General features: G+C 42.2%; 1 protein-coding gene across 1 annotated transcript in view; it reads right to left on the bottom strand.

Moving 5' to 3' along the window:
• The window catches only part of LOC129329053 (netrin-4-like), a 75,249-nt gene that overhangs the window by 12,697 nt on the left and 35,355 nt on the right, over positions 1 to 27,197 (bottom strand). The window contains exons 4-7 of the mRNA XM_054978451.1: positions 13,639 to 13,765; positions 11,192 to 11,380; positions 4,443 to 4,656; positions 3,319 to 3,455 (exon numbers count right to left, since the gene is read on the bottom strand). Of these exons, the coding sequence (XP_054834426.1) occupies positions 3,319 to 3,455; positions 4,443 to 4,656; positions 11,192 to 11,380; positions 13,639 to 13,765 (667 nt within the window). The remainder of the gene's footprint in view (positions 1 to 3,318; positions 3,456 to 4,442; positions 4,657 to 11,191; positions 11,381 to 13,638; positions 13,766 to 27,197) is intronic.

The raw sequence follows: 27,197 nt of genomic DNA, 5'->3' as shown, positions 1-27,197 counted from the left end.
CTGCGTGCTTACTTGATGTACGTCCCTTCAAACTCAATGAAACTTACTTCTGAGTAAAAATCCATAGGTTTGAGGGCATATTAGAAAATGATGTCTCTCAGGCACAACTAGATGATCACTCTTACTGAAGAAGAAAGATGGGAGGAGAACTAAACTAATAGCACAATCCTAAGCAGAATTACTTTGGTTTAAGCCCATTGATTTCTTTCTTTCTTTTAAAATTTTTTTTTATTAGGTGAGTATAATATAAATGTTTACATTTCCCAAATCTGCCCATTCTTAATCTGTTCCCCCACCCTTTCCCTCCCCCCTTTCTACTATAGACTTCCAACAGCTTTCCAACCCAATATCTAACTACTCTGTTTAATATTATTTGGCTATTTAGCAAATAAATTGTTCTCTTAACTCAGTTACTATTTCACATCATTGTCCATATTTCCCCCTTGTAATGATCACTAACTCCTCCCTTAATCAAAAACTAAAAATTATCTAATGCCCATATCTCCCCTTTTACGTCCCACTTTCTTTCTATATATTGTTTCAATTTCCCCCAGTCTTTAAAACATTCTTCTGGATTTTGTTCTCTTAGCTTTCTTGTTAATTTGTCCATTTCAGCCATACGTAGTAATTTTTGTATCCAGTTCTTTACAGACGGCACTTCTTGTGTCTTCCACACTTGAGCATACGATATTCTTGCTGCCGTTGTCATGTAAAATACGAATGTTCTGTCTTGTGGAATAATTCCGTCTAAGTTCAAGTCCAGCAAAAGCAGTTCTGGGTTTCAATGGGTTTAGACTAGAGTAACTCTGCTTGGGATTTCTCTGTTTATGTGATGCAAGAGATCTATGATATGGTCTCTTGATGTCTCATTGCAAGTAAAAGTGGTAGTCAGAGGGGGATTCTTTGGATTATAGCTGTGATGGCAGAATGAGCCCCTTCCTATGCCTTTTTCTGCATAGAAATGGCACTCCCCTGCGATTTGATGTGCATTGTTTTAGTGGAGCAAGCCTCAATGCTTTTGATGAGTATTATTTAGAATTGTGATCCTACTTAAGATCTGAAGTCTTTAAATTAACTTAGCAGAGCTCATTATCCTACAAGTGCAAGTGATGTAAGGCAATACCCAAAGTTTTTAATCCCAAACTCTGCATGAAATTGCTCATTTATTTCAATATCAGGCATTTTATGCACAGAGTATATTTTTATATGTTCAAGTGTGTGTGAAGAGCACGTGCTTACCAATCAAAGCAACTTTATTTATAGGGATGATGATAAAGGTCAAACAAGTTTGAAATATATCCCCCAAAGGGTGGCCTGCCCACTAGGCAGACCTAGATGGCTTCCTGGGAGGGGGCAGGGGCATCAAAAGAGGCTTGCCATGAGCAGAGCCCCTGGCTTGCCTCCTCCTACCTTGCCCCTGCAAAAATCAGAGAATGGGCCCAGCCCAGTGGCTCAGAGCACACCTGGCCTAGTGCAAGAGAAGCATACCCAGGCCAGCTGGTATGTCTCATGCTTGTCTTCCCACACTCTCCTGCCTTGCCAGAAAATGACTTCATTTTCTGGCGTAACAGGGGGACACGGGAGTACTCCCCCCGCCCAGGCCAGGTGAGAGGAACTAGAGGGGGCTGGTGGAAACCCTAGTTGTGACTATGCACTCCATGTTTGGTTTGAGATTCATGGGCAAATGAAGATGTCATCATCTTTATGAGTTGCCATTGAACTCAAAGTGGGTTTTTTGTGTGTGTGGGTGGATTGGAATGCATTCATTCCACAATTATATATAACATCTTTATTCCCCCTTTGTGCATGGTCAGATACTTATTTATATTTATATTTATATTTATATTTATATTTATATTTATATTTATATTTATATTTATATTTATATTTATATTTATATTTATATTTATATTTATATTTATGGGGTACCACTGCCATACCTGCAAACAAAAGTATGAATGGGAAACTTCTTTTTTCCTGAGCTATGTATCAACTGCAGGCTGATTTTATGGCAAAGCCCAGGGTTAATAATTGCAGATTTCATATATTTGTTTTTTCAAATCACTCAGACTGTCCTAGAGAGCACGTGTATAGAGCAAGTGATAGAATAAGTTTGATCTCTGAGCACAGCCTAGCTCCCTGGGCAGATATTAAAAACCACAAAAGGCAATGGGGAAGGCAGCACTCTGCGGGCATGACCTCTGTGGGCATGGGAAATGCAACAGCTTGAAGCAAATGGACTTTTCCTGCCTCACTCTCCCCACTCCTTGCAATTGTTTTTGCAATAATGCCTGCCTTTGGTCTCAGCTGTCTAGCTATATTTAAATCATCTCAATGAAGTGGATTTCCATGTTATATTAAAATAGAATGTTTAATCACTTAGTCTGATGAATTTCAAAGTTTCCCACAACTTGTGTTAACGTATGTTATATTGTGCCTCAGCTTAATTTGTACATCAAAACTATCAAGGTTAGTGAATTGCCACACAGTTGCCCATTCTCATCCTCCCAGGTTTCATTTATGTTATCATATCAAACAACTGATTTTAAAAGAGGTAAGTATCTTTGCCATGGAAATCTACAGACTTTAGTCCCCAGGTATCCAGATTTCTGTCTATTTTCAGCCTTTTCTCTAATCAGTCTTGCACCCCCCTCATTTCCCCGCTGCATCCATAACAACCCAGATTTCCAATACCCAGTGTCTATATTAATTTCCATAGTTTACATATTATGCATATACTTTTAATATAAATCTAGCATCCACAACAGGTACATAGAGTGCTTTTTGTGCTCAGCCATTGTGTGCATGTGTTTGCACTTCTGCATGTCTCTGGAGTGTTTGGACATCACCACCCTGGACCCACACTCATCGGGACAGGTGGTATGCTTTATTATCGTGCTCACACTTACCTGTACATCAGGACTCTTAAGAATATCAGGTTCATTTAGGGTAGTCAATATTAGCATTTCCAGTATTGTATGTGTATGATCCTTTATGACATGGAGTGTGTAAAAGTGAACCCCTTGTTCTATTATGTGTAGTCTACCTCTTAGTTTGCACCTTTATAGCAATCCCATTGTTTGTCTATTAGTAGTAAAACCCCATATCATGCTTGAGTTTTTTTTTTTTGCTGTTCCTCAAATCTCACATTAATATAAATCCAACCCACAGGGCCTTGTATATATAAGAAAAGATCCCAATATAAGTTAACCCTAGTGGTGCCGGTCTGCACTCTGGATGTGCTCAGAAGGACGTTTCTGGGGCCAGAGAACAAACACATGTAGCCATTTGGGTAACAGCTAGAACACAAATACATACCTGGATGTCTTAAGGCAGAAAATCCCTGCTCATGATCATTCCATTGCCACTCATCTTCACTTTCATTGACTTGTGTTTGGATGAGGTCAGGGATTCTTCCACCAATGGGAACATCAAAAAAAGCCTGATTGTCATAACTGGGAAGAGGAGAATGGAAAGAGCAGAAAAGGTGCTCAGATTATAGAATGTAACATTTAATCACCAGGCAGCCTAAACATTGAATCTTTGTCATAGCCAATCCCTAGCTAACTTTTATACAGAAATATGCAATTATATAGGCTGGAAAAGACCCCCAAGGATCACTCAGTCAAGCACTGCAGCAGCATTTGATGTATCTAATCAAAGACAACCTTGTCTTTATCCAGACTACTAAGAAGGATCTTGAGTTCATTCAAAACTCCTGTTCGTTCACAACTTTTCAGCTCCACATAAATTAGTAGTAATGGTTAACTTTCTGGCAACCTCAGGATATGGAACTGCATTTTGGAACAACTTTATTGGCCATAACACGCAATTCTGAAGGACTACCTCTTGATCAACATATCACTGAACCATGGCAAGAAATATCTTTAATGGTCATTCATAAAAGCAGTGTATGAAGCTATTGTATCAGATGATGTCTGCAGTAATTATATGATTCAATGAGGCCAACTCCATGTGTTGTCTATATGGACTTTCAGCAGACATGTCCTGGGAGCTCCCTGCTGGGAACTTGATTTCCAGATATGCAAATCTGAATGGTATCATGGCACATGGGAAGAAGAAGCTTCCCCACTATTACCATTTCCCCAACTTTGAATAGCCCCCTGGCGCTGATGTTTGTCCGCTGGGGAAACTTACATATATTGATGCCCACACTAAAGTTTCCTCAGTGGGGGCACTGGGGGAAGGCTTCAGAGGCTTCCTATGCATCATGCATTCCAAACCAAACTGTCCTCAATACACATGGGAACTGAGTTTTCAGCATGGAATTCCAGGCATGCTTCTAATCGAAGGACCTCATTGCAGCCATGTCCTCAACGTGGACTTCGTACCATGTGAATCAACTCTAACCCTTCTTTCAATTAGAGTTAAAAGCCTAGGAAATTGTACCCAAACCTGCTCACAATAAGGAATTTGCATACCTATCAAGACACTCTCCCGTGTGCTTGTCACAGTCCCTGGCACAGTCACAAGGTTGGCAGCCATTTTCTCCAAAGCCCCAGTATCCCATGAGACACCTGTCACATTTTGGCCCTGCAACACCTGGCTTGCAGAAGCAGAAGCCTGTCTTTGGGTGGCATCTCCAGCTCTGGTTGAAGGTTGTGTTCATGGAGCCCACTGGTTGGCAGGAGCAAGCTAAATGAGAAAGTGTGGAATGCAACTGAGTTTTATAATCCCACAGTCATCTATACAAGTAGGACTTCTGCAACCAAACAATTCTTAAATGCAACATGTATTATGCCCAGTATGGAATGTACTAACCATTCTCATGGATCATTCTTAATAGAAAGATTGACAGTGCAATCCTATACAGAGTTACTCCCATCTAAATCGATTGATTTCAATAGGTTTTGAGTAGAATAATTCTGTATAGGATTGCCCTGACAGTTTTCCAGCACAGCCCCAAATGATCAAGAGATGCAAATAAAGTTGGTTAGTCTTAAAGGTGCTACTGGACTCTTTTTGATTTTGCTACTAGAGATTAACACGGCTACTCCTCTGCATCTATGAAAACAGATCTTGGGAAGACACTATAGTTCAGTGGTAAAGCACTTGTTTTGCATGCATAAGGTCCAAAGGTGCTATCTCTGACAAGAGGTGTGCACTTAAAGAAGCATTACTTTCAATGACTGGTAGACCAGACCTTTAGATTCATAAGCTATGTCTACCTCCTATTGAAAATAATAGCCCTTTAAACTTCCAATGGCCAAGGCAGCTCTGCCTCCTCTCTCACCACTACTGCTACCTGCTTGGGGATGGGAGAGGGGAGAGCCTCCAGCTAGGCTTGCTGCTGCTTGGCCATTAAAAGTAATGCTGCTCTAAGCTTTAAAGGAACATTAATTTCAACAGAAGGTAGACCTGGCCTCCAAATCTGGAGGCTGGTTATATTGCCTGTTATTTAGAGCTGTGGTTCTCAACCTGGGGCCATATGGCCTCCCAGGGGGCCCCAGGATATTCCAAGGGGGTCACAGGTAAAAATTTCAGTTTCCTAATAAGAACTGCATGTGTGCATTTTGTGTGGCTGTTTATGCTTATTTGTTCCTTGGCTATTTACAAACAAGACATTGAAATAGCTACCTTCAAGTACAACACCTTTATTGGCATATAAAATAGCTACCTTTATACCGGTAGGGCCACAGGAAGGAAACAAGGTTGGAAGGGGGCCACGGTCGGAAAAAGGTTGAGAAACACTGATTTAGAGGACCCTCAGCTGTTCAGGGGCACATCTTCTCCTCAGACTTTAAAAGGCCATTTTTTTCCAATAGGGATAGACTGGCCTCTGGAGTTCAGAGGCCAAGTCTTCCCGTAAAAATAAAGGATTTTTAAATCTTAAAGGGCCATCATCGCACCATGGATCAGATATGAATAGTGAAAGGCTTCCTGACACAGTTCCAGATATTTCTGATATTTACTGGGGGGGGGGGGATCTGGAAATGTCAGGAAAGACATTTCCTGACATTTCCAGAAAATGTCATTACTAGGAAATGTCAGGTATTGTATTGGGTCAGCTATTTGTGTGATAATTTACAGAGTTGCTGCCTGTCAGAATATGCAGTTCAGATTAACAACCTGAATTAGTGAAAAGCAATTTCACATGAAATTGAAAAGATATAAGCATTTTAGTCTCTTTTAGGATGGATTCATATGTACAGTATTCTGTATTTTTGATAACATTGTTACCTTTAAAATTCCTTAGTAACATTTTTAATTTTTTTATGAGTATCCTTTCAAGTCAAATTTGAAAACAGGCAAAATGGAAAGTAGCATTTTTAGACCAAGATGAAACCCCTAGAGATGCCCTGACTTAGGCACTGAGCTTCTGCTTCTTTATCTGTTCTAACAAGTTGGCAATTTGTGCTAGTGCTTTTCCTGGACAGATGACAATGTAGACAGAATGAATGGCAAGAGGTTGAGATCACATCCATTGGCTCACCACTCTCCAAATGCCCATCTATCTTCTGAACAGATCCTATGCATGTACAAACTGTCACATGTTCTGTGTCTATGGGCTATATTCCCAAAAATTTACAGAGCACAGATGATGTAGAAAGATCTAATGTGCATGTAGTTAGTACACATGTGCACAGATGAATATGTGGAAGTTTGGAGTAAGGTTCAGAGAGCATGGGCCCAACATCCTTCCGTATGTTCATTCTACTTATGCTGTCATTTGCACAAGGCTATTGCCTCTTCTATTACTGAAAATCAACTCTCTCCCCCCTCCCCCCCACATCATTTCTGTGACATGACCTGAATGGAAGGTACAATCCTCAGCTGCTATGCTATCCTACAGATAGTCTGCTTAAATCTCACTGAAGTCAATGGAATTTAAGCAACCCGATTGAACATTGGACTGCAGCCACCCAGACAAACACGTGTGCAATCTGGCTGTCATTCAGCCCTAGCCATTAGTACCAAATGAGCATAAAAAAGATCTGAGATAAGCAATATGACAAATGATAAGAAATACCAGGCCACCTCATATTTATGTGTTATAGTTTTGGCTAAGAATTCTCAGATTTTATAGGAATGCCTATACACAGGAAGTCAGCAAAGCTAGAATCAGAGTGTTCAAATTGTTATACAACACATTTCCCCCCTCATACTGGTGATTAAGAGGGAATGTGCTCAATTATTATGACTAATGCTGAGAGATTCCTTCTGAGTCTGAGCAGTGTCCAGTGCTCTTTTCTTCTTGGGAGCCTGAGGGCATGTTGCAGCTTAACAGAGGGGCTTTGCTTTGGATGGAAGAGCACTCTTAAAGCAGGCTTTCACTAGGGATTAATAAAGTATTTCATTCAGCTTTTCCATTTGCTTTCTTTCCCTAACCTAGTGTCCACTGGAGAGACAGGGAGAGTTTCTGATTTTCCCCCTCCCAAGTATTTCTTCCTTCATTCTCACAGTGGAGCTGAGAACCACACATTGCTCACTCCACAAACATCTGTGCAATCTGCTGTGACAAATTTGTTATTTTCCTCTTCAGTATTTCCCAGCATCAAAACAAGAGCATATTTAGCATGAAGCTTCTTAGCCAAGATAAGCTGAGTATATGCGTTCCTGGTATGTCTCAATTTTCAGGTCTTTAGCTCATGACCTGCAGGATATGTGCCATGTATGAAGAGTTTGTGGTTTGGAGCCAACTGAAGAACAGTCAAGGGTATCTTAGAATGCAAGTTCTATCTACTGAACAGGGAGCAGACTTGTGTTCTCTATAGGAAGGTCTGTACCAAGGGAAAGAAAGAAATGGCAGGCCTGAATCTAGACATAAAAAGCTAAAGAAGTCTGGAGCTGGCTAGCAAGAAGCAGTCCTGAAAAGATGTAAGGATGTGCTGTTGCTCTTTGTACTCAGCAGACCCAAGACACTGGGGCAGAGTCCTAGATCATCTAAGGCAGGCTACAGGCAAGCCAAAGAAGCCTGCAAAGTCAGAATGGGTGGAATCAGAAGTCATCCCCAGGGCTCACAATGGCATGGTCTCTAGTTGCCCACCATTAACGTTCTGTTAGGTGCTAAATCTGCCAGTGCATAGGTTCAATTACTTCCTAGTAGAGATAGGCATGAACCGAAATACGAACCATAGTTCATGACGAATTGGGCTGGTTCGTGGTTCACCAGTGGTTTGTCAGAGCACATTTCTGATGAACCGCCACGAACTTTAGGCTGGTTCATTTGGTTTGTTTTTTGGTTCATCACTGCAGACAGCCTGGCGCCGATCAATCAGTTTCCTAGGCAACAGGGGATGGACTTCCTGCAGACCTTCTGCGGACCCGGAAGTGACAATTTGCTGACCTGGATGTGACATTTTCACGAACCAAACGAACCAGTTCGTGAACTGGGGCAGGTTCGTGAAAGTTCATGGTTCAGGAAATGCAATGAACCATGAACTGCACAGTTCATTTTTTCCAGTTTGTGATAATGCAGTGGGACCATCTACCACCTGAGGATGTGGGAAACATTAAACAACAATTATAGGAAATAAAGATTATCATTGGTCCAATACATAAGGTGATTTTGCCAATGACACTAGGAGCCATCTAGATCTGAGACAAGAGAGGTGATTAAGATTTCTCAATTTTTGTTGTATTAGAAAAAGCTAATTAGCAGTGCCCATGTGCTTGCTTTGAAGACCTGGGAAGGGTCACTGGGGGAGGGTGCATTTAACCCTTTCCTCACAAGCTTTTCCTTCCATAGAACTAATTATAGTTTGGGTGGAGAGCTATTTATATCCTGAAAGAGGTGTAGGAGAAAAGGTTAAACCTTCTTTCCCACAGCATCAAAATAGTCTTGTGGGATTTAAAAAAAAAACATGAGAAATTCAAATTACAGATCTCTTGCTTAACATCTAGTTCAAGTCCTCAAAGCACTTGATGATTTTAAGTCTCTGATTCAAATATAAAACCTATATTGATTAGAATGTATATGTATAAAATTTTTAAAAACTCCAGTTTTTTGTGTATGCATATGCAAACACAAATATTGCAAGATGTAATCAAAGGATCTTTTAGAGTCACAAGGAATACAACATTGGTTAACATGTGCATGACCGATGGTGAAGGTATACCACTAGATGCATTTTTGTTTCATCAGGCATTTATATATTTCCAGGAGATATTGCCTCTGACAGTGTGCTGTGTTTCATAGACATTTAGAAAGCAAACATGTTCCTCATTCTTTCTATACATTTCCAAAGACAGGTCATGCTTTTTTCCTATGGTGCTATCAAAAGAAATGGTCCTTATCTGGTAGCTCCAGATGGGGAACTTTCTGGAGAGTTGGGGTTCAGCCTGGGAGGCTGTACTTTGGGGACAGGAGGAAAGTCAGCAGAGATGTGATGCCCACCCCCTGAAGCAGTCATTTTCTTCAGGGGAACTGATCTCTGGACATCAGTTGTAATTCAAGGAGATCTCCAGGCACAGCCTCAAGGTTGGCAACTCTATCAGCTGGCGAGTGTAAATGAATTTTTTTCTTTTGTGCTAATGGAGTTATATAGCTCAATTTGAAATTCTGTAGTAAGACTTTCTGATATACCAAAATCACATCAGTATTACAGGAAATTACTAAAGTTCTAATTAGTAAAAAGTGGCATTCTGTTGCTGTCATAAGTGAGCACTTCTTCTATGCTATGCATACAGTTTGCACATCTGCATGTTTCCTGGTGCGAGTATGCAATTTAGTACCTGAATTGTTCCTGAAACGAAATACCACTGCATGTGTTACCAAAGACAAAAATAAAATGTCACCTCAATATCAAATACAGAAGGTAAATATTCAGCAAATATTTGAAGTGAAAGTCTCACATAAGCATTCACACAAGTGAATTTTGAAGAGAATGTTTCCGAATAAAGAACTGGGAAGGAAGGTGAACTCTGAGGAAAACAGATATCCAGTTTGACCTCAGCAGACTAAACTATGATTTACACAGGTTGATTCCTCAGAAAGCTTTACTTTGTTGTTCTCTAAGGTTTCTTCCTTCAGTGATTATCTAATAATACATCATGTTGATTACAGAACCTTTGCTCCACTGTCAGACTACAGAACTTGGACACAGAATCTTTCAACCGCTATAAGACTTGAAACTTAATCTTGTGGAACAGTGACTTTACAAAGCTTTGCTTTCATCAAGACTTCTCAGAATAGAATAAAACTATCAGAGAAATCCATAGGTGTGTCACCCAATGTGGTGGGGCACTCCAATAGGTTTTTGAGGCAGCACCTCATTCAGTCTGCTTTCATGAAAGGTTAAAAGTCCATGAGCAGGGGGCCATGGGGGCTGAGCCAGCACTAGCATTCAGGAAAGGCAAACACAAAAGAGCAGAAACAGAGAAAGGGCTGTGAACAGGCAGCTTAAACTCTGTCAGGGTCTTGGCTATGGCAGGAAGTAAAGCATATGTAACCTGGATTGATATATCAAAGCAGCAGCAGCACACTAGAAGGGATGTCACCCAATTAAAGAAAAAATAAAATAATTTTTAAAAATGGGGAAAAGGAGCACAATTTCACAAGAGGAACGACAGACATATATGCCAACCTCAGTCTTGCCCTTCTCCGTGCTTACACAGTTTACTTTTCAGAATGTATTTTCTGTTATATATCTGTTAAAAATTGTACCCTTCTTTGTTCTGCATTTAAGGCAGCTTACAAAAGGTAAAACCATAAAAATATAGTAAATTAAACAGCCAATATAAATTTAGCATTAAAAAAATTTCTACTGCCCCTCTGATAAAAATCTCAGAATACGATTGGCAAATGCCTGACAAAAGAGCGCTGTTTTGCAATGTTCATGTGTTGATCTGTTCATTCGTTGCCTTATTAATTTTCTTTAAAGAGTTTTTAATGCAAAATTTCTCCGGAGATTTCAAGGAATGGATAACATCCCAGGGGGCCAGGCCTAGCTAATCAAATCTGGGCTGCTTACTATTGTGGAAACCCTAAAGTAAGAGATTGCTGACTCCAGAGCTTGCTGCTTGAGAGGAATAGGTACATTATTAAGGAAACAACATGTAAAAGCCATAGACCAGTCAACTTGGATTAGATGTAGCCATGGATGCCGTTTTTAAGCCTTGAAAGGCAACCAGTATGCTTTAAAAATAACTTTTAATGTGAGGAATGGATACATTTTATCTCCACTGCATCTATTCTTCTTTTCTGTTACCCTGGGCAAAAATAACTTACGCTTGCAAATCTCTGGGGAAGACGTGGGTTTTCCTCTATCTCTGTAAAAACCAGGCTTGCACCTCTGGCATCGGTAGCCCTCTGTGTTGTGTTTGCAGTGGTCACAGACACCTCCGCTTTGCTTTCCTGATGCCAGCCAGACACCCAGGTCAAAATGGCAGCTATCGGCATGATTATGACATCGGCACTCTGTTTAGGTATGGGGGTGGAGAATAACAAGGAACACATTAGTACAGACAAATATGATTTATGTGTGATTAACATTTTTTGGCCATGGATTTATTTAGTCATAAGAAGAGAGGGAAATAATACGAGGAAGAACATTTTTGCCTATTGGGTAACATCTCTACTGAGGATTGTTTCTCCTTTTCTATTCTAGGTACCTTATAAAGGTTAGGCATGGTCAGAGGCACGAACCCTTCATCAAAAGCCAATGGGCTCTTGGCCCTTTGGAACTTAGCCCCTAGCTAGCAGCCTGTGTCTTCAGACAAGCCAGCCAGTGTGTCCAAGATCGGCTTGAGATGCACTTGTTTTTTTGTATGTGTGTGTGTTTGCTGTGCACTGGTACAAATACTTAAATATTGAGGCTTCTTAATGAGAGGAGGAAGCCCTGAAAAAAGGTGAGTAAAGAAAACCCAATGACAAGAGCTACTTATTGCTTTTAAACATCCAAAACCTGCGGGACCGTCTCTCCACATATGTACCCCTGAGAGCATTAAGATCAGCAAATAAGAACTTACTGGTGGTCCCTGGCCCCAGGGAGGCCCAGCTGGCCTCGACCAGGGCCAGGGCATTTTCAGACCTGGCCCCAACCTGGTGGAATTCTGCCAGAGGACACCCAGGCCTGCCAGGATCTTATATGCTTTCAGTGGGCCTGTAAGACAGAGATGTTCCACCAGGTGTACAGTTGAGGCCAGTCTTTGATAGTTTTAGGAGCCTCCCTACTGGTCTCCTGCCAGGGGGGGCAAAGTAATAATCTGCCTCCCTATAAGCGCCGTCACCAGATTATTATAAACTGTGGCCCCAACCTACCCCTTCTGTTCTGCTTTGTTTTATACCATGATTGGGGAAATTGGAGGGGGCCCACCATCTGTTTTTGTATGCATTTGTGGTGTTTTTTGGTTTTTAAATGTATTTTATATGTCTTAATACTCATTGAGCATTTTACTATAACCCACCCTGAGCCCGTTTGTGGGGAGGGTGGCCTAGAAATAGAATCAATAAATAAAATAAAATACAAAAGAACAATTTAACAATGGGGGATTTCAATGGTAATACAACTGCTGCCCTTCGTCTATGCTTATCTGCATAAAAGATTGCTAGGTTTTGCATTGAGAGTCACAGGAAGTAGGCCTGCTTTGTTTAGTCTCTTAATTTTTCCATTTTGTAATCATTCAGACATGAGACACTTTGATTCTGCCCCCCCATGTTTGAAAAGGGGCAGCCCAAGAAATGATGATGTTTGAAAAAACATGCAAAAAACCCATTGCATTTAGGAGTTTCACTTGCGTCCTTGTGCAGATAACTATGAACATTTGAAGCCAGATTAATAGGACAACCTTGGTGTTTATAAAGTAATAACAGCTTGAAAGATGTAAAAGGATTTTTTCCATTAATTCTAGTAAGAGAACTGGGATGTTAATAATGCCTTTGGGGTTGCATTTGGCCTAAGGGGGCCTATATTGGTTTTAAAAAAAAAACTAACTAGTTTAAACTGTAATCTCTTGGAACAGTGATTCTATGCATTTGTAAATAAAAGTAAGAATGAGTAGCGACAGACACATATCCGTCCAGGTCACTAATTACTCCATAGTTCTAAAACAAAAGGATCTCTGGAGTTTGAATCTGGATTATGCACACCACAGAGTCATACAGTTCTGAACAGTGTTCCCTGTAGCTGAAGTTTTTCTTTTAGTCCAGTTTCTTCTTAACAAACATTAAAGCAGCTTAACATCTACAGAGGGGAAATCATTTGAGTCTTACCAACAGTTATTAATACATAAAATACATGTTGAAATAGTGGCTAAGCAATTAGGGAAAAAACAATACAGACTAGCACCTATTGATGAAGTGGCATTAAAACAAAACAAAACAACCATTGCAAGTATTGCCTCCCACCCACCCACGCACCCACCCACAGCATACTAAAGCTTTTGGGAACAATGATAAGAATAAAGGGGGAAATCTCTCTGAAGATCTGCTCTGTTCTTTGTGAAATCTTGCAGCGCATCAAGAAAACCAGTTGCATATGAAAGATTATACACATGCACATACTGTGACTGGAAGTTTTCCTTGCAGTTACTTAGCAATCCACTCCCCATCTGCTGCTACAGCATCATAAATCCAGACAGAATGAACTGGCTGTAATAGGGCTTTGCCTGCATGGGGAATGATGTATTACCCTGCAACTCACTATCCCTACCCCCCTCTTCCCCAGACCCACGTACTTCGGCATTCATTCGGTGCCCCTGTTTTTCCATCTCCTGACTCCCATGGTCGGTCATTGTACAATGGTGCACACCTCTCACAATGGTGTCCTGCAGTGTTGTGTCTGCAAACACACTTCCCATGGACCTGCCAAAAGAAGGAAAACACATTCAAGCAACTAGAAGCACTAAAAGGATGGGAGAACTCCAAATGGAGTCCCGTGGCTGCTTTCTCCAAGCATATTGCTTTGACTCTTCAATAGCATTTTTTTAAAAAAAACACAGCCCCATTAAGTCCAGCATGACTAGTGGGGATTCTTATCAATGTGTGGTCTTGAGAAATCGTAGCATTTATGAAGCGACCAACAATTCTTTGAACATATGTAGGAAATGTCTTATGTGTGCTAAGAATAAAAGTTAACAGCTTGAGAGTGCTTCATTATGCTGTTCAGGCTGACAAACTCTTGCCCTCTCCTGAGAGTGACATGGTATGAGCAAAGGTATGCATGTATAGTATTCTCAGGAGTTTTCTGAATTTTTTTTTATAAATGTAGTGTGACAGTACAAAGGAGCACCAATTTATTTATTACAATGTTATCCCACCATTCTCCAAGGGTCTCAAGGCAGCACACATCGGCCATTTCAACATGCCCTTAAAGGGACAGCCCACTCACAGAATGCTGGCGACGTCTCCATTTGCAAAACATTTGCAGGCCATTTGGCTTCCATTTTTCACTGCCTTTTCTGTGACCATGGAAAGTGCATTCTCAGAAAAGGCACCAAAAAAACAGAAGCCACATAGCCCGCAAACATTTTGCCATGGAGATGTCTAGATTCCTGTGGAAAAGCTACTAGTGTTCCGTGAGTAGGTCATCCCTTTAAGGGCAAGTGGAAACAGCCATTGTTTTCCTGTCCTCCATCTTATCATCACAATAATTCTGGGAGGTAGATTAGGTTCAAGTGAGAATCCACAGTGACATTTATAACAAGCAGGGGTCTTCCCAGGCACAGGGATATTGTGCACATTCAAATTACATTGGTTCAGTGCTCAAATTGCTTCTCTAACTCCTGAGTTCTACATAGTGAAAAGCTGCATCTGCTGCAGAATCAGTTTTCCCCAGGTATTTTGTAGGGCTTTCTTCCTGTGCACGTACGCCCATGTTTTTTCAAAGGGGAGTTGATAGCATTTTTTTTGACACATACAATTTTTTTTTCAGTGGAAGCCCTGGTTTGGCCTTTTGCCCTCCCTTTTATTTCTCTGCATGCTGACTGGCTGAATGTCAATGTCCAAGTACTCCCTCCCGCTCGCCACTCCTCCCCTTCAGCTTTCCTTATTGGAAGAAAAAAAAGTTAATATCGTTATGTGTAGTGTTATTTGTGCATGCTAACCTAAACAGTATGAAGTAATTCGACAATATCTGCTCGCCAACACAAGCTGTGGAAGACGACATTTTGTACATTAATCTCCATTTTTCTTGTTTTGCTGTCCAATTTTTTTCCGATGCACTTTTTAAAAATTCTATAAGTAATGTTATAATATTGTTACATTGCAAACAATTTCTTCCCATTTTATGTCTATTTTCTTTTTAAAAAACTGTATCCAAATTCAAACTGACTTCAAGGAAGATCAGTGATCTGTATTGAACATATATTTTGTAACTTAACATGGTCCTCTGATGTCATTACTCAGTTGTTGTGCTACATATGAACATATGGCTGGGAAAAATGTGAAATATCTCAACTGGAACAGCATAATGCCCTCTAACATCCAAGCATTATATAATGTTATAATGCATGTGCGCATGCACACACATTAAGGAGAGGCCTACACTGACGAAAACGCTGATGTCATCAATGTCCCCCATAAAGCCCAAATCAAGAATGGGGCATTTTTCTAAAAGCAGAAAAAAACCCAGACAACACTTCAGTTCGATTCACTCACGAGCACAGTGACATTTACTCAATTCACTCACAAGCAAAATTACAGAAGCCCAAACTTGAGCCAATCTTTGTGGACCAAATACCCAGTAAACCTGCTGTAAGATGAGCATGTGGGAAAGCCCATAGTCTGACACTCTCACAATTAAACTAAATTCTAGTTACTACACTACCAGTGAATTCTGTCGCCACTTCTGACTTCTTGATATGAGAGATAAGAAATTTGATTACTGAGACAAATCAACAGTACAGCTCTACCTTGGGGTAATCAGCTGCTATCCCTGGTCCAAATCCCATTCTTCTAAAGGATACCTGCTGGTTTCCCCCATGAGTTTCTAAAGCGTAGGTAAAAAAGGAAGCAACTTTTGTGGGCTACTTTGAAGAAGAGGCATTGACCATTACCCAATCCTCTCCTTTCAAAGTGCCTGGCAAAATTAATTGCTCACCAAAGCCCAGTTCTCACTGAGGTGATAAAACGGTGTCTTGGGGTATACCGTTTAAGGTTGCTAGGAGAGAGCTTGCATGATTCAGAGCTCCTCCGTGTGAAAGAAAAATAATCAATCCCCACATCAAACTTGATGACATGAAAAGGATTCTTGCCCAGCCTTCTTTATTCCTAACATTTAGAGAGAAACATTTATATCTGCAGGAAACGTTTCTATATGAAAGAGCATTCAGTCATGGACAAGGCCGGTGTCTCCATTGAGGCAGGTCTGGCAACTGCTTCCAGCGCTGAGGCACTGGAGGGGGTGCCAGGGGTGAGGGCGCATGCTGCGGAGCTGGCGGCAGAAGCACGCAGGTGGCTGAGCAGGAGGGATGGGAAGCCACCCGCGCACTGCCCCAGCCACCTGCCACACCTGGCCCACAGCTACTGCAGCCTCCTAGCCCTCCCACACTGCCGCTGCCGCCAGCATGCACCCCTGGCCAGGAGCAGCAGCTGTGGGCCAGGTGCGGCAGGTGTCTGGGGTGGCACATGGAAAAACGGAGCAGGAGAGCTGGGAGGATATGCGTCCACGTGCATGAGCACGCCTCCCCAACCACCCGCTGTGTGTGGTTAGGAACACATGTCAGTGGCGGCAGCACGGGGCAGTCTGAGCGGGCAGCCCTCCTGCCCACCTGCCCTGCAGTCCAGGTGCGTGTGCGTGCATGCGAGGGGGCAGGAGCAGACCTGAAGCTGCCCCCAGCCTCAGGCACCAGAAACCCTGGTGCCGGCCCTGGTCATGGAAGCTTCCATTTTCAGATTGAAGTGGTATAGATCAGGCATGACATGACTTTACCACTTCATGAGATTGAGTGGTAGGCCCAAGGATGATGTCTGCAATTCTCTGAGAAATTGATACTTATATATTGGTTCTTCATCTGGATCTTCAGACATTGATGGTGATGTGTGTGACTAGTTTACCCAAGTTTTTTCATATGTTGTGAGTCATTATCCAAAGAACTGACAAAATTCCAGAGACAGAAGAAGGTGCTATAACTTGCCTTGAGACAATTGCTGCCTCTTAACTTTTGTGTTTTCAAAAGTAATAATGGCCCATCTTGCAGAGTTGTGCTGAGGACTAAGAAAAAATAACTCCCCATCCTCAGTTATACATATACATATGCAAATATAACCAGAACACCATTGTACATGGTAAGACTTTTTTCGGTTTGGTGTTTGCTGTTCCTCACAACTAAAAGTCCTCTTGTGTTACATGTAGGGTTGCCAGGTCCCCTTACCCTCCTGGTTTGGGAGGAGGGGGACCCAGCACTCAACTCTAGGACTTCCTTGTGCATGCGCTTTGCTCATGGATGCGCTTCTGATGCATTCTGCCAGGAATGATGTCATTGCACAGATCCTGGGAGTGCTCCCGGGCTTCATGCCAGATCGATTTGGGCCCTAAACGGAACAATTTTTTAAGATTCAGCCTGGCACAAAGCCTGGGAGCACAATGACATCGTCCCTGGGAGTGATATCATCACACCATGTCAGAAGAGTGTCCCAGGAGGCCTGTTCCTGTGCCTTTTCCCCCACCAGCCAAGTGAGTGGGGGTGGATGTGGAGGCTGGGAGCGGAGGATCCCCTGCCCCTACTAGGGGACCCACGTTAAAGGCACCTTTAACGTGGGTTCTGAAGGTATAGAACCAATAAAGTCGTATCATTGTGTTTGTGGCTTCTTGGACTTCCTTGTTTGTGCTATCTTTGAAGCCACCCCCTCCCATTTTTTTCCCTACTAGGGGACCGGCAACCCTAGTTACATGTACTGCTTCTTTTTTTTAATAATTTTTTTTATTTTTAATTACTAACCTCAAAAACTACAAAAAAGGGAAAAAGGGAACAGGGGGAAAGGGAAGAAACAACATATAAAAAACACACACTACATCTACAAGTATTGCATTCCCTTCATAATACAATTGTTTAAAGTTAAACTTTCTAATATGCTATTAGATTGGTAGATCTTATAAAATACGAACTACAGTCAGGATCAGGTCTTCTCCCCCGCCCCTGCATCTGGGTCGCAGCTCTCTCTGAACAGCTACAGTAGCTGCGCTCACTCCCTCCTCCCCATTCCCCCCTTCAGATTCTAAATCCTCTCCTTGCTGGAACTCTTGATGATTAAACACAAAGTCCCTCAGCTGTACTTCCAATGTTATCTTGTAGGCTTGGTCTTTATAACTGAACCAGATACCTTCCGGAAATAACCATTTGTATTTTATTTCACGCTTCCTCAGAAGAGCTGCAAACCTTTTATATTTGAATCTTCTTTTCCGAGCTAAAAATGGAACGTCCTTCAATATCTTAACCTTGTTACCCAGAAAGTCCAAGTCCACATTGTACGAATTATATAAGATGGTGTCCCGAGTCTTCTTAGATGAAAAATTGATAATAATCTCGCGAGGCAGCTGACGCTTCGTTGCATATTTTGAAGATGTCCGGCGGACTTCCAGAATATCGCTTTTTAACTCTTCTTTAGTTGCCTTTGCGAATGACGCCAAAAGTTCCGACACCAAATCCTTTAAGTTTTCACTTTCCTCCTCCTTCACATTCTGAAGACGCAATACCATCTGAGCACGATCCACTTGTAACCCTATCAATTGATTCTCCAAAAGCTTTACTTCTTTGTTGCTTTCATGAGTACTGCGTTTTCCCGAGCAGACTGCTCTGCCCCAGACACTACGTCTTTAATGGTTTTCACTTCGTTCTCAACTAAGCCAACCCTTTGACCGATTTCATTTAGCTTATCAACAAAGGGCTTCATAGCTTCAACGACCAACCGTTTAACCACCTCTTCAAGAGACTCTCCTTTCCCCTGCAAAGCAGCCGAAACAGATTTGCCCACAGCAGGGCTCTGCTTTTTCGTTGCCATCTTTGGGGGGGGGGGAGTCCGCCAACTAAGTTCCAAAACTCAATGAAGGGGAAGATATCCGAAGCTTCTTAGCTTCAACTCCCACCAACCCTTCACATACGCTTGGAATGACAGAAGGGATTCGCTTACTTACAGGCTTTCACCTTAAATCTGCTTGTTGCCGTTCTCCATGGCCCGGCAGCACGCGATGTGCTGTGCAAGTCTGCCAGCCTCCGTAGGAGCAGACGGGCAATTTACCCCCTGCATCGACTTCAGGGGGCTCTTCCCGCAGCGCTCCGGACCCTGACCCCCTCACTGGGAGTCCTGGGGGTTAACCCTCGCAGGTCAACCACCCGGTCAGGCTGCTCGGGCGCTTCCTCCCGGACCTGCGGAGAGGAGCGTCCGACATGGCCGGGAAAATGAAACCAAATTCGTTACATGTACTGCTTCTTTGCCCAGTCACATGGCATCTCCCATCCATTCCAATATATATAGAGAGAGATATACTCAATCCTGTTTGTACAGAAGGAAGTAGCAATGATTTTGAGCCTGAAAGTGATGTGTTCTAAAATAATTTGGATGTTTTGTGAGTAGCTGCAAGATTTGTGGAATTCTGAACTGAATCTTTCTCATCAAATGTTATAAGAATGAAGTGTATTCACTTGCTCTGGCTCTGCTGCCCCAGGGTAATCAGATATACTTGAATGTTAGCAGAACAAGAAGCGTAGAGAAGTTTGCCAGCCTCCAGGTAGAGACTCTGGAGTTCTCCCAGAATTACAATTTATCTCTATACTACAGAGATCAGTTCCCCTGGAGGAAATGGCAGCCTTCGAGGGCGGACTCTATAGCATCACATCCCCGTTAAGCTTCCCTTGTCAAAATTCTGCCCTTCCCCAGGCACTGCCTCCAAATCTCCAGGAATTTCCCAAGCCAGAGCTGGCAACCCTGTCATAGAGAAGGTCCTAAAAGAGCCTATCTTATACACGCTAAGTATTGTGGTTATGTGGCTGCCCTTTTGGCTCACTGCATATTATATACAAAAGTGGAGACTGAGATTTCATTTCTGACTGTGGCATGGATCTAATCTAAATCCATTTAATCTTGCTACTAATGCCAGTGATATTTCTCCACAGTTGTTTCCTGAAAAATCAAAACTATTGTGTTTCATGTCCACTTCTAGTCCCTGTTCACATCACTACAGGTAAGACGAGCTGGTGAGAGGTGAACATAAAAGGAGGGGGAAATATTGTTCCTTCACACTCCTCTCTCCTGTCCTCAGCTGTTACCAGTTCACTACAGTAATTTGTCCCTCTCTCCACTCATTCCTAATCCTGTCAGATCAAATATGGGGACAGGCTGTAGCTGATGCCATTGCTCCTCTGCAGCCAGCTGGCAGATTTGCTGTGGCCAGAGCGGTTGGCTGCCTCCTCACGGAAGACTGAACACAGACTTCAGGGTATGCATTTCTTTCACTCCCTCTATGCCCTTGGCTCTGGTCAGCCTCAGGGGGGATATAGGGTACAGAGCGCATTATACAGACTGTCTCCAGAGGATCATATAAGAAAGTTGTCTGTATTCAGAATCCTAAATGTGATTAGAACTAAGTTAAAAGGATCAAGTGGGGAGAAGAGAACAATTGATTAACTGTGGCTTCTGAATTTCAATATACTAAAACTTTAAAAAATATATTATCAACAACAGAGACTGAAAAAAGTTGGATATGTTTAAAAGAGAAATAGAAAGAAAAAACTTCTAACACATGCCAAAGATAAAACTCTGAATACTAAACCTTGTGGAATCTTAAGTACTAGAGTTGCTAGTTCTGGTGGGTTGGGATATTCCTGGAGATTTGTGGGGTGGAGCCTGGAGAAGGCAGGTTTTGGGGAGGGGAGGGATGAGGCCTCAGTGAAATATAATGCCAGAGTCCACACACTCCGAAGTCACCATTTTCTCCAGGACAACTGATCTCTGTCATCTGGAGAGCAGCTGAAATCCTGGGAGATCTCCAGCCACCACCTGAAGGCCAGTCCAAACCCCCAAAGCAGCCATTTTCTCCAGGGAAACTGATCTCTGTGTAGAGTTGTAACTCTGTGTAGAGTTGTAACTCTAGCAGATACAGCTACCACTTGGAGATTGGCAGCCTTATTAGGTACATTCTGGTGAATTCAGAAGTAAAAGTTTTGATGTTGAATGCATCAGCTTGATTAATAGACATGAGAATCACAGTAACTGCATTTCTGTTCCTGTTAACAGATATGTTGAGACAGACCTATTGCACTACATTTATTAATAAATTGGAAGTAGAAATAGAGAACAAAACTTGGCAATTTTGTAGATGATACAAAATTGGGAAGAATTGCAAATGTACAAGATACATGGGATTTACATTTTATAAAGTATTTATGATGGCTATTTTAACATTTGAATGGACTACTATAAGAATACCTAATCACAAGGCTCATTTGGAGGGGAAACGCACAAGAACACAGTTCTGGCATTTCCCCAAAGAGGTCACATGGCAGGTGGCCCCGCCCATCTGACTCTCAGCCATTTTGGGCCCGTTTCAGCCTGGATTGGGGCCGAAATGGCCCGTATCGGGCCTCTGATGGGTGGTGGATCACTCTCCTGCTCAGCAGCGGCCTGATCCTGACCATTTTGGGCCCCTTGTCGGCCATTTTCAGCTCCTTTTGCCATTTTGGGCCAAATTTTGGCCCTGAATGGCCAAGATTGGGTCCAAAAGAGCCAGGATAGGTGATGCCAGGGGTGTGGCATATGCAAATCAGTTATGCTAATGACACACTTCTGGTGCTAATAGTGATTCTGCTAATGAGTTATGCTAATGGGTTATGCTAATGAGTTCCTCCAGCTCTTTTTCTACGAAATGACCCCTGCCTAATCAGATTCAGAGGATGCCGTACTAGAATGTCCAGTTATGTATTAACAATGGCTTGGCTCCTAAGCTGTGTGATCAGAATCATGGAAAGCAATTGCATTGTCTCCACCTGTCATTGCAGTCTTTGTGCTAGGGTTGCCAGGGCCCTTTACCCTCCTGGTGGAAGGGGGTACTCGTCTATCCTGAGTGCTCCTGGCTGGCACGATAACATTGCTTCCAGAAGTGACACCATTGCACCCACCGAGTTTAAATGCAGGCCTCTGAGGAAAGGAGGAGGGGGCCTGGGGGTGGAATGAACTGCAGTTTTTAGTCAGAGTGCTGACAGAAAGTGTTCCTTCTAGTTGAGTCAGGAAAACTGTGTGGAGCCTGAGAGTTTTGGAGAGAGAATTAACCAGCCAGACTGACTGGTTGAGTCTTTGGGTGTCTCAGAGAAATAATTCTGGCTAAATCAGGCAAACTGTGTGGAAGCCTGAGAGCCTACTCCGCAACCATCACATTTATGTTCCTATAAATAAATTTCTACTTTTGTTTAAGCAGGAAAGTCCCTTTTACCCCCTCACAGCTATCCTCATGTGCTGACTGTCCGATATTACCTATATCTTTTATTCACTTGCAGTGTGTAATCTGCCTTGGATCTCAGTGAGAAAGGTGGACTGTATGTAAATAATACACTGCTTTTCTATTAAATTTTCAAAGTAATGTATGGCGTTCAAAACAAGAATGCTAGAAATTTTACAGCCAATGCATTCAGTATTCAAACTTTTCATGTTCAGCTATGGCAATCAGACATGAGCTGATCACCACTAGATCTGTTTGGCATGAACAACTCAAATATTTGCCAAACAGGCTTGCATCCAGTTTTTGCAAAACTGCACATATAAAAATGCTGTTGCTCCAAACAGGCCAGCAACCATTAACATCACCAAAGAGTACTCAGATGAACAAGAACAGTAGGGTTTTTTAAAAAAATGATCATTTATGACTGATTTCTATGATTTGTGACTAGGGTTGCTTGCTCCAGGTTAGGACATCCCTGGAGATTAGAGGGATGGAGCCTGGAGAGGGCAGGGTTTGGGGAAGTGAGGGGCCTCAATTAGGGTATAATGCCTTAGTCCACCACCGAGTTCTAGGGCAAGAGAAACACAATTTGTCTCCCATAGCATCCCCACATTTATTTATTTAATTACGTTATTTATAGTCCATCAGGAGATCATCAGCCCCCACCACAATAGTCAATTCTTCTCCGTTAATCTGCTTATACTAGCAGAAAAAATATGAGGTCTTCTCTCCTTCCACATACGGAGAGCATCATCATGATGGGCCTTTAGCAAGCAATAATAAGTAGCATCTTGAATGGGGCCCAGAAGCCAACTGGCAGCGAGTGCAATTGAGCAAGAATAGGACTAATGTGCTCCCTGTGTCCTGCTCTTGTCACAATGCTTTAATTTCTGGAGCCCAATCAAGAATTCCTCTTGTCCACAGCTATGATCAGGATGGTAAAGTAATGGAAACTGGAGATTGGAAGGGGGGGAGGATCACATTGGCTGAGACATTTGTGACACAGACTACTGTGATGCAGACTTTTGTATTCCCATTTGGTTTCACCTCATCCTTCCTTCCTTTTATGTGTACTCCACTTGGCCTTTTTTATCTTGTTGATGAGTGCTTCTGTTGTTGCTGTTACTTCTTGGCTGCCATTTGTATATTGGGGGTGGGAGGGTTATTCCCTTTCTGAATGAAGGCTGCACATTGGAGGCTTCCCAGAACCAGGCAACTGTTGCTGATTTTTGTCTTTGGGCTGCATGTTCACTTTGTAATATTGCCAAAGCTTTTTTGGGCACAGAGATTTGCATGTAATCAACAGTAAGTCATTTGCCAGCCTCAAGGAAGGGACAATTGTTCACAAGGGATTTCTTGAAAAATAGTAAAAATTCTCATCTGCACTGGACTTGGACACAACTTTTTGCTCTGTGAAAAGTGTAATCAGTATAAAGGGGATGAAAGCATTACTTGAATTGTTGTTGATTACTCTAATGAATGAAGAGGAAGCTTGGGACTGTGTGCATGAGCAAGTATGAAAGACCTAGAGGGGTTGACTAAAATCTAAGTACAATTGCTGGGTGGAAGGAGAATTGGGATTGTGATGGAAGACAACGCACCATTCCAGTCTCCATGCACTGATTGTACCTTCTGCATAGATTCTCTGCATGTGCAAAAATACAGGGTACAGAACACATGAAGAAAGCTTATACATATATAGGAGAAAAGCATATCAACACTTAGAAATTGTGGGTGTTACACGCAAGCATACTGCTTCCCCCCACTTGATACTTCGATTGCGCCTAGTTTTTAGACACTTGCACAGTACTAGAGATGATATTTTAATATTTATTTACTTCCTTCATTTATACCCTGCCTTTCTCTCCAGTGGGAATGCAAGGCAGCATACATCATTCTCTTCTCTTCCATTTTATTCTCACCAACAACCCTATGAGGTCAGTCTGGGAGAGCATGACTGGCCGAAGGTCACCCACTGAGCTTCCACAGCAGAGCAGGTATTTGAACAGGGGTCTCCCTTAGAGCAGAACCACAAGTGACGAATGACACAGGTTGGACACTTGTCAGCTTCCCTCAAGTTTTGATGGGAAATGTAGGCATCCTGGTCTAGAAGCTTGGCTCTCTGACTGCTGTCCAATGGACTTTTCAACTGTCACTTGTCCAACATTCCGCCAAGCTGCCTACATTTCCCATCAAAACTTGAGGGAAGCTGGCAAGTGTCCAACCTGTGCCTTTTGTCACTTGTGGTTCCGCTCTTATTAGTCTGACATTCTAACCACCACACTACTTTGGCCTCTGCCATTCTTTCACCTTTATTTAGAGATAACTCTTGGGTACGTGAACAAGGAATTCATGGTGCTCCAGTCAAATACTCTTGCTGACTTGAGTCACTGAAGTCACTGAATTTTTTTACAGAACTATGACTTGGATCTTTAGATAGATAACAATTCTAACTAGCATTGCCAACCTCCAGGTAGTAGCTGGAGATCTCCCAAAATTTCAACTGATCTCCAGGCTGTAAGAAATTAATGAAGAGAGTTTATTCAGGAACTTTGACAGAAAGGAGATAAACAGAATAGATACTAACTACCTCAGTAAAAAGGGAGGAGGGACTTCTGGGGAAAAAGCAGGAAGTAGCCTAAGAATACCAATCTGGAGACATGCAGGAAGGACAGAAGAGAGGAGGAAAGAAGGATCCCACTCTGCCAACTATCTAACTGTCAGACCCGCTGCCCCTTGCAGGTATTCTGCGACTTTTGCCTTCTCTATACTCAGTACACAAGACATTGTATTTCCAACACAGGCAACAGGGATCAGTTCCTCTGGAGAAAATAGCTACTTTGGAAGGTGGCCTCTATGGCATTACATCCCTCTGAGGTCCCTCCTCCCCCCAACCCCATCCTTTCCAGGCTCCACCCCCAAATCTCCAAGAATTTCCCAACCTGAAGCTGGCAACACAGATATTACAGGAATATTTGTTCACTCATCTAGAGATGAAGGAGGTGTCAATAATGCCTTTTATTGCGCAGCAAGAATGATTTCAAGGTCTGCAATGCAATTCTGCTGCTGAAATTAAACTCCCTGCTTGATAACAGATGGCCTGAAGCCTACAATTAAGTTGTTCTAAGTTCCTTTGAGGAAGACGGGGGAAGCAAAATTAGCAAATTAATATTTTAAAAATTTCGTGGCTTAAAAAGCAATACAAACTGAAAGTTAATTTGAAGCCTTTATTTATGATTATTTGGGACTGAATGCAGAAATCTCAAGAGAATTATAGAAAAACTGACCAGCTTTGTTTTGAAAATGTCATGACCGAAATTTTAGGAGGCAATAGATACTTAGATAAAGCAAATCTTTTATGAGTTTTTTCCCCCAGGCAGAGTTGCTTGAAGCTGTTGGATATATATTTTTTAAGGTTTGGCATAAATACAGGCTACGGTTTTTGAAGCCTCCCTAGCAAGATCTTTGATTTCTTCACATTTTTAAAATGAACATTAATGGAAAGTTTGTGAACATTCTGATTGCTCTGTATTTAAAGCTATCAATACACAGGATCTACAGACGGAACTGTAAGCTGTTGCTGGGAAAGGGCTCAGAGGCAAGGGAAACCTTACTCATGCCATGGAAATCAGGCTACAAATGAGAAAGTGCCATGATCTTCATTTCTCAGATATTATTTTTTTCCTCTGTTGGGAAAAGGAAGCAATGGCTAAACTTATTATAGAGGTCCTTTCTCTCTAGACCTATCAACATAACATCAGGGGGGGGAATGAGGAGCGCACGCATAACGCCCTGATCTATACTCCTCCTTACCTTACTTTTTGAAGAAGGAAAGAAGATGCTTAGCCTCCATCTTGCCTGTGCAAGAAAGGACCTTAGCCATTCCTTCACCAATCATGTCCTGAGAGGTGAGGGGCTGCCTAGTTTCCATCTTGCTCTACTTAAAGCAGAATGTTACCTAAACCCCAGCTTCCTTCTCTCTGTGATTTTATCACAGATATTACTTATTAAAAGCATAGTATCCAAAGGGTGTGTTATTTATATCATTACTGTTAATATTCAACTTCAGAGAAAAGTTGCCTTTAACACTAACCTTGACTGAACCAGAATTGAAGACAGTAGATATAGTCCTGTAATGGTGAAGATGAAGGAAAACCAGATCAGTTCTCATCTACTAAACGTCTTTGATTGTTTTAAATGAAGTTGATTAGGTGTTTTTTTTTTTAGTGTTTAATAGTAAAACATTCCTTTGAGGGGAAAATCGGGACAATTAAGCCACTTTACTAGCCTTTACAAGTGTTTCTAATCAAAGAGCTCTGCTGGCAGGATTAGTGCTGATTTTTCATAAGAGATCAAAGTAGCAGAACTGCACAACTGAGTGATTCCAAAAGAAAAAAATCCCAGTAATCAAGCAGTTAAACAGCCAAATAAATCTCATTTTAAGTGTCCCTTACTTTTAGTAAGATGGGTTGCTTAAAAGTTAGCATCCAGTAAGAAAAGCAGTTAATCTATCCTACAAAATACAGAATTTACAGATGAACCAAAGAGGATTCATCCAGGAGCAGACTGGGACATGAAACAACCTTGGAGCAAGCCATCCTGAGTGGTCCCCACTGTGCTACAAGCCAGCACTGCAGGGCCACTCAACATGGTGGGGCCAGTGATGGGCATTAGCTCACTCACTGCATCCTCCCCCCCCCCCACACACACACTGAAAGCAGTGCAGAAGGAGGCAATTTTTGAGCTGACACCGACTGCCATTGCTGATGAGAAGTCTGAGCCAAGTAGCTAGCTCTTGGCTCTGCTTGCTACTCTTCAGCAGCAGCCCTCTAGGGCAGCAGCCTACCAGAAATTTCCTTGTTAAAT

The sequence above is a fragment of the Eublepharis macularius genome, chromosome 4 (genome assembly GCF_028583425.1).
Source record: "Eublepharis macularius isolate TG4126 chromosome 4, MPM_Emac_v1.0, whole genome shotgun sequence".
Lineage (NCBI taxonomy): Eukaryota > Metazoa > Chordata > Lepidosauria > Squamata > Eublepharidae > Eublepharis > Eublepharis macularius.
This window is presented reverse-complemented; position numbering and strand designations above follow the sequence as displayed.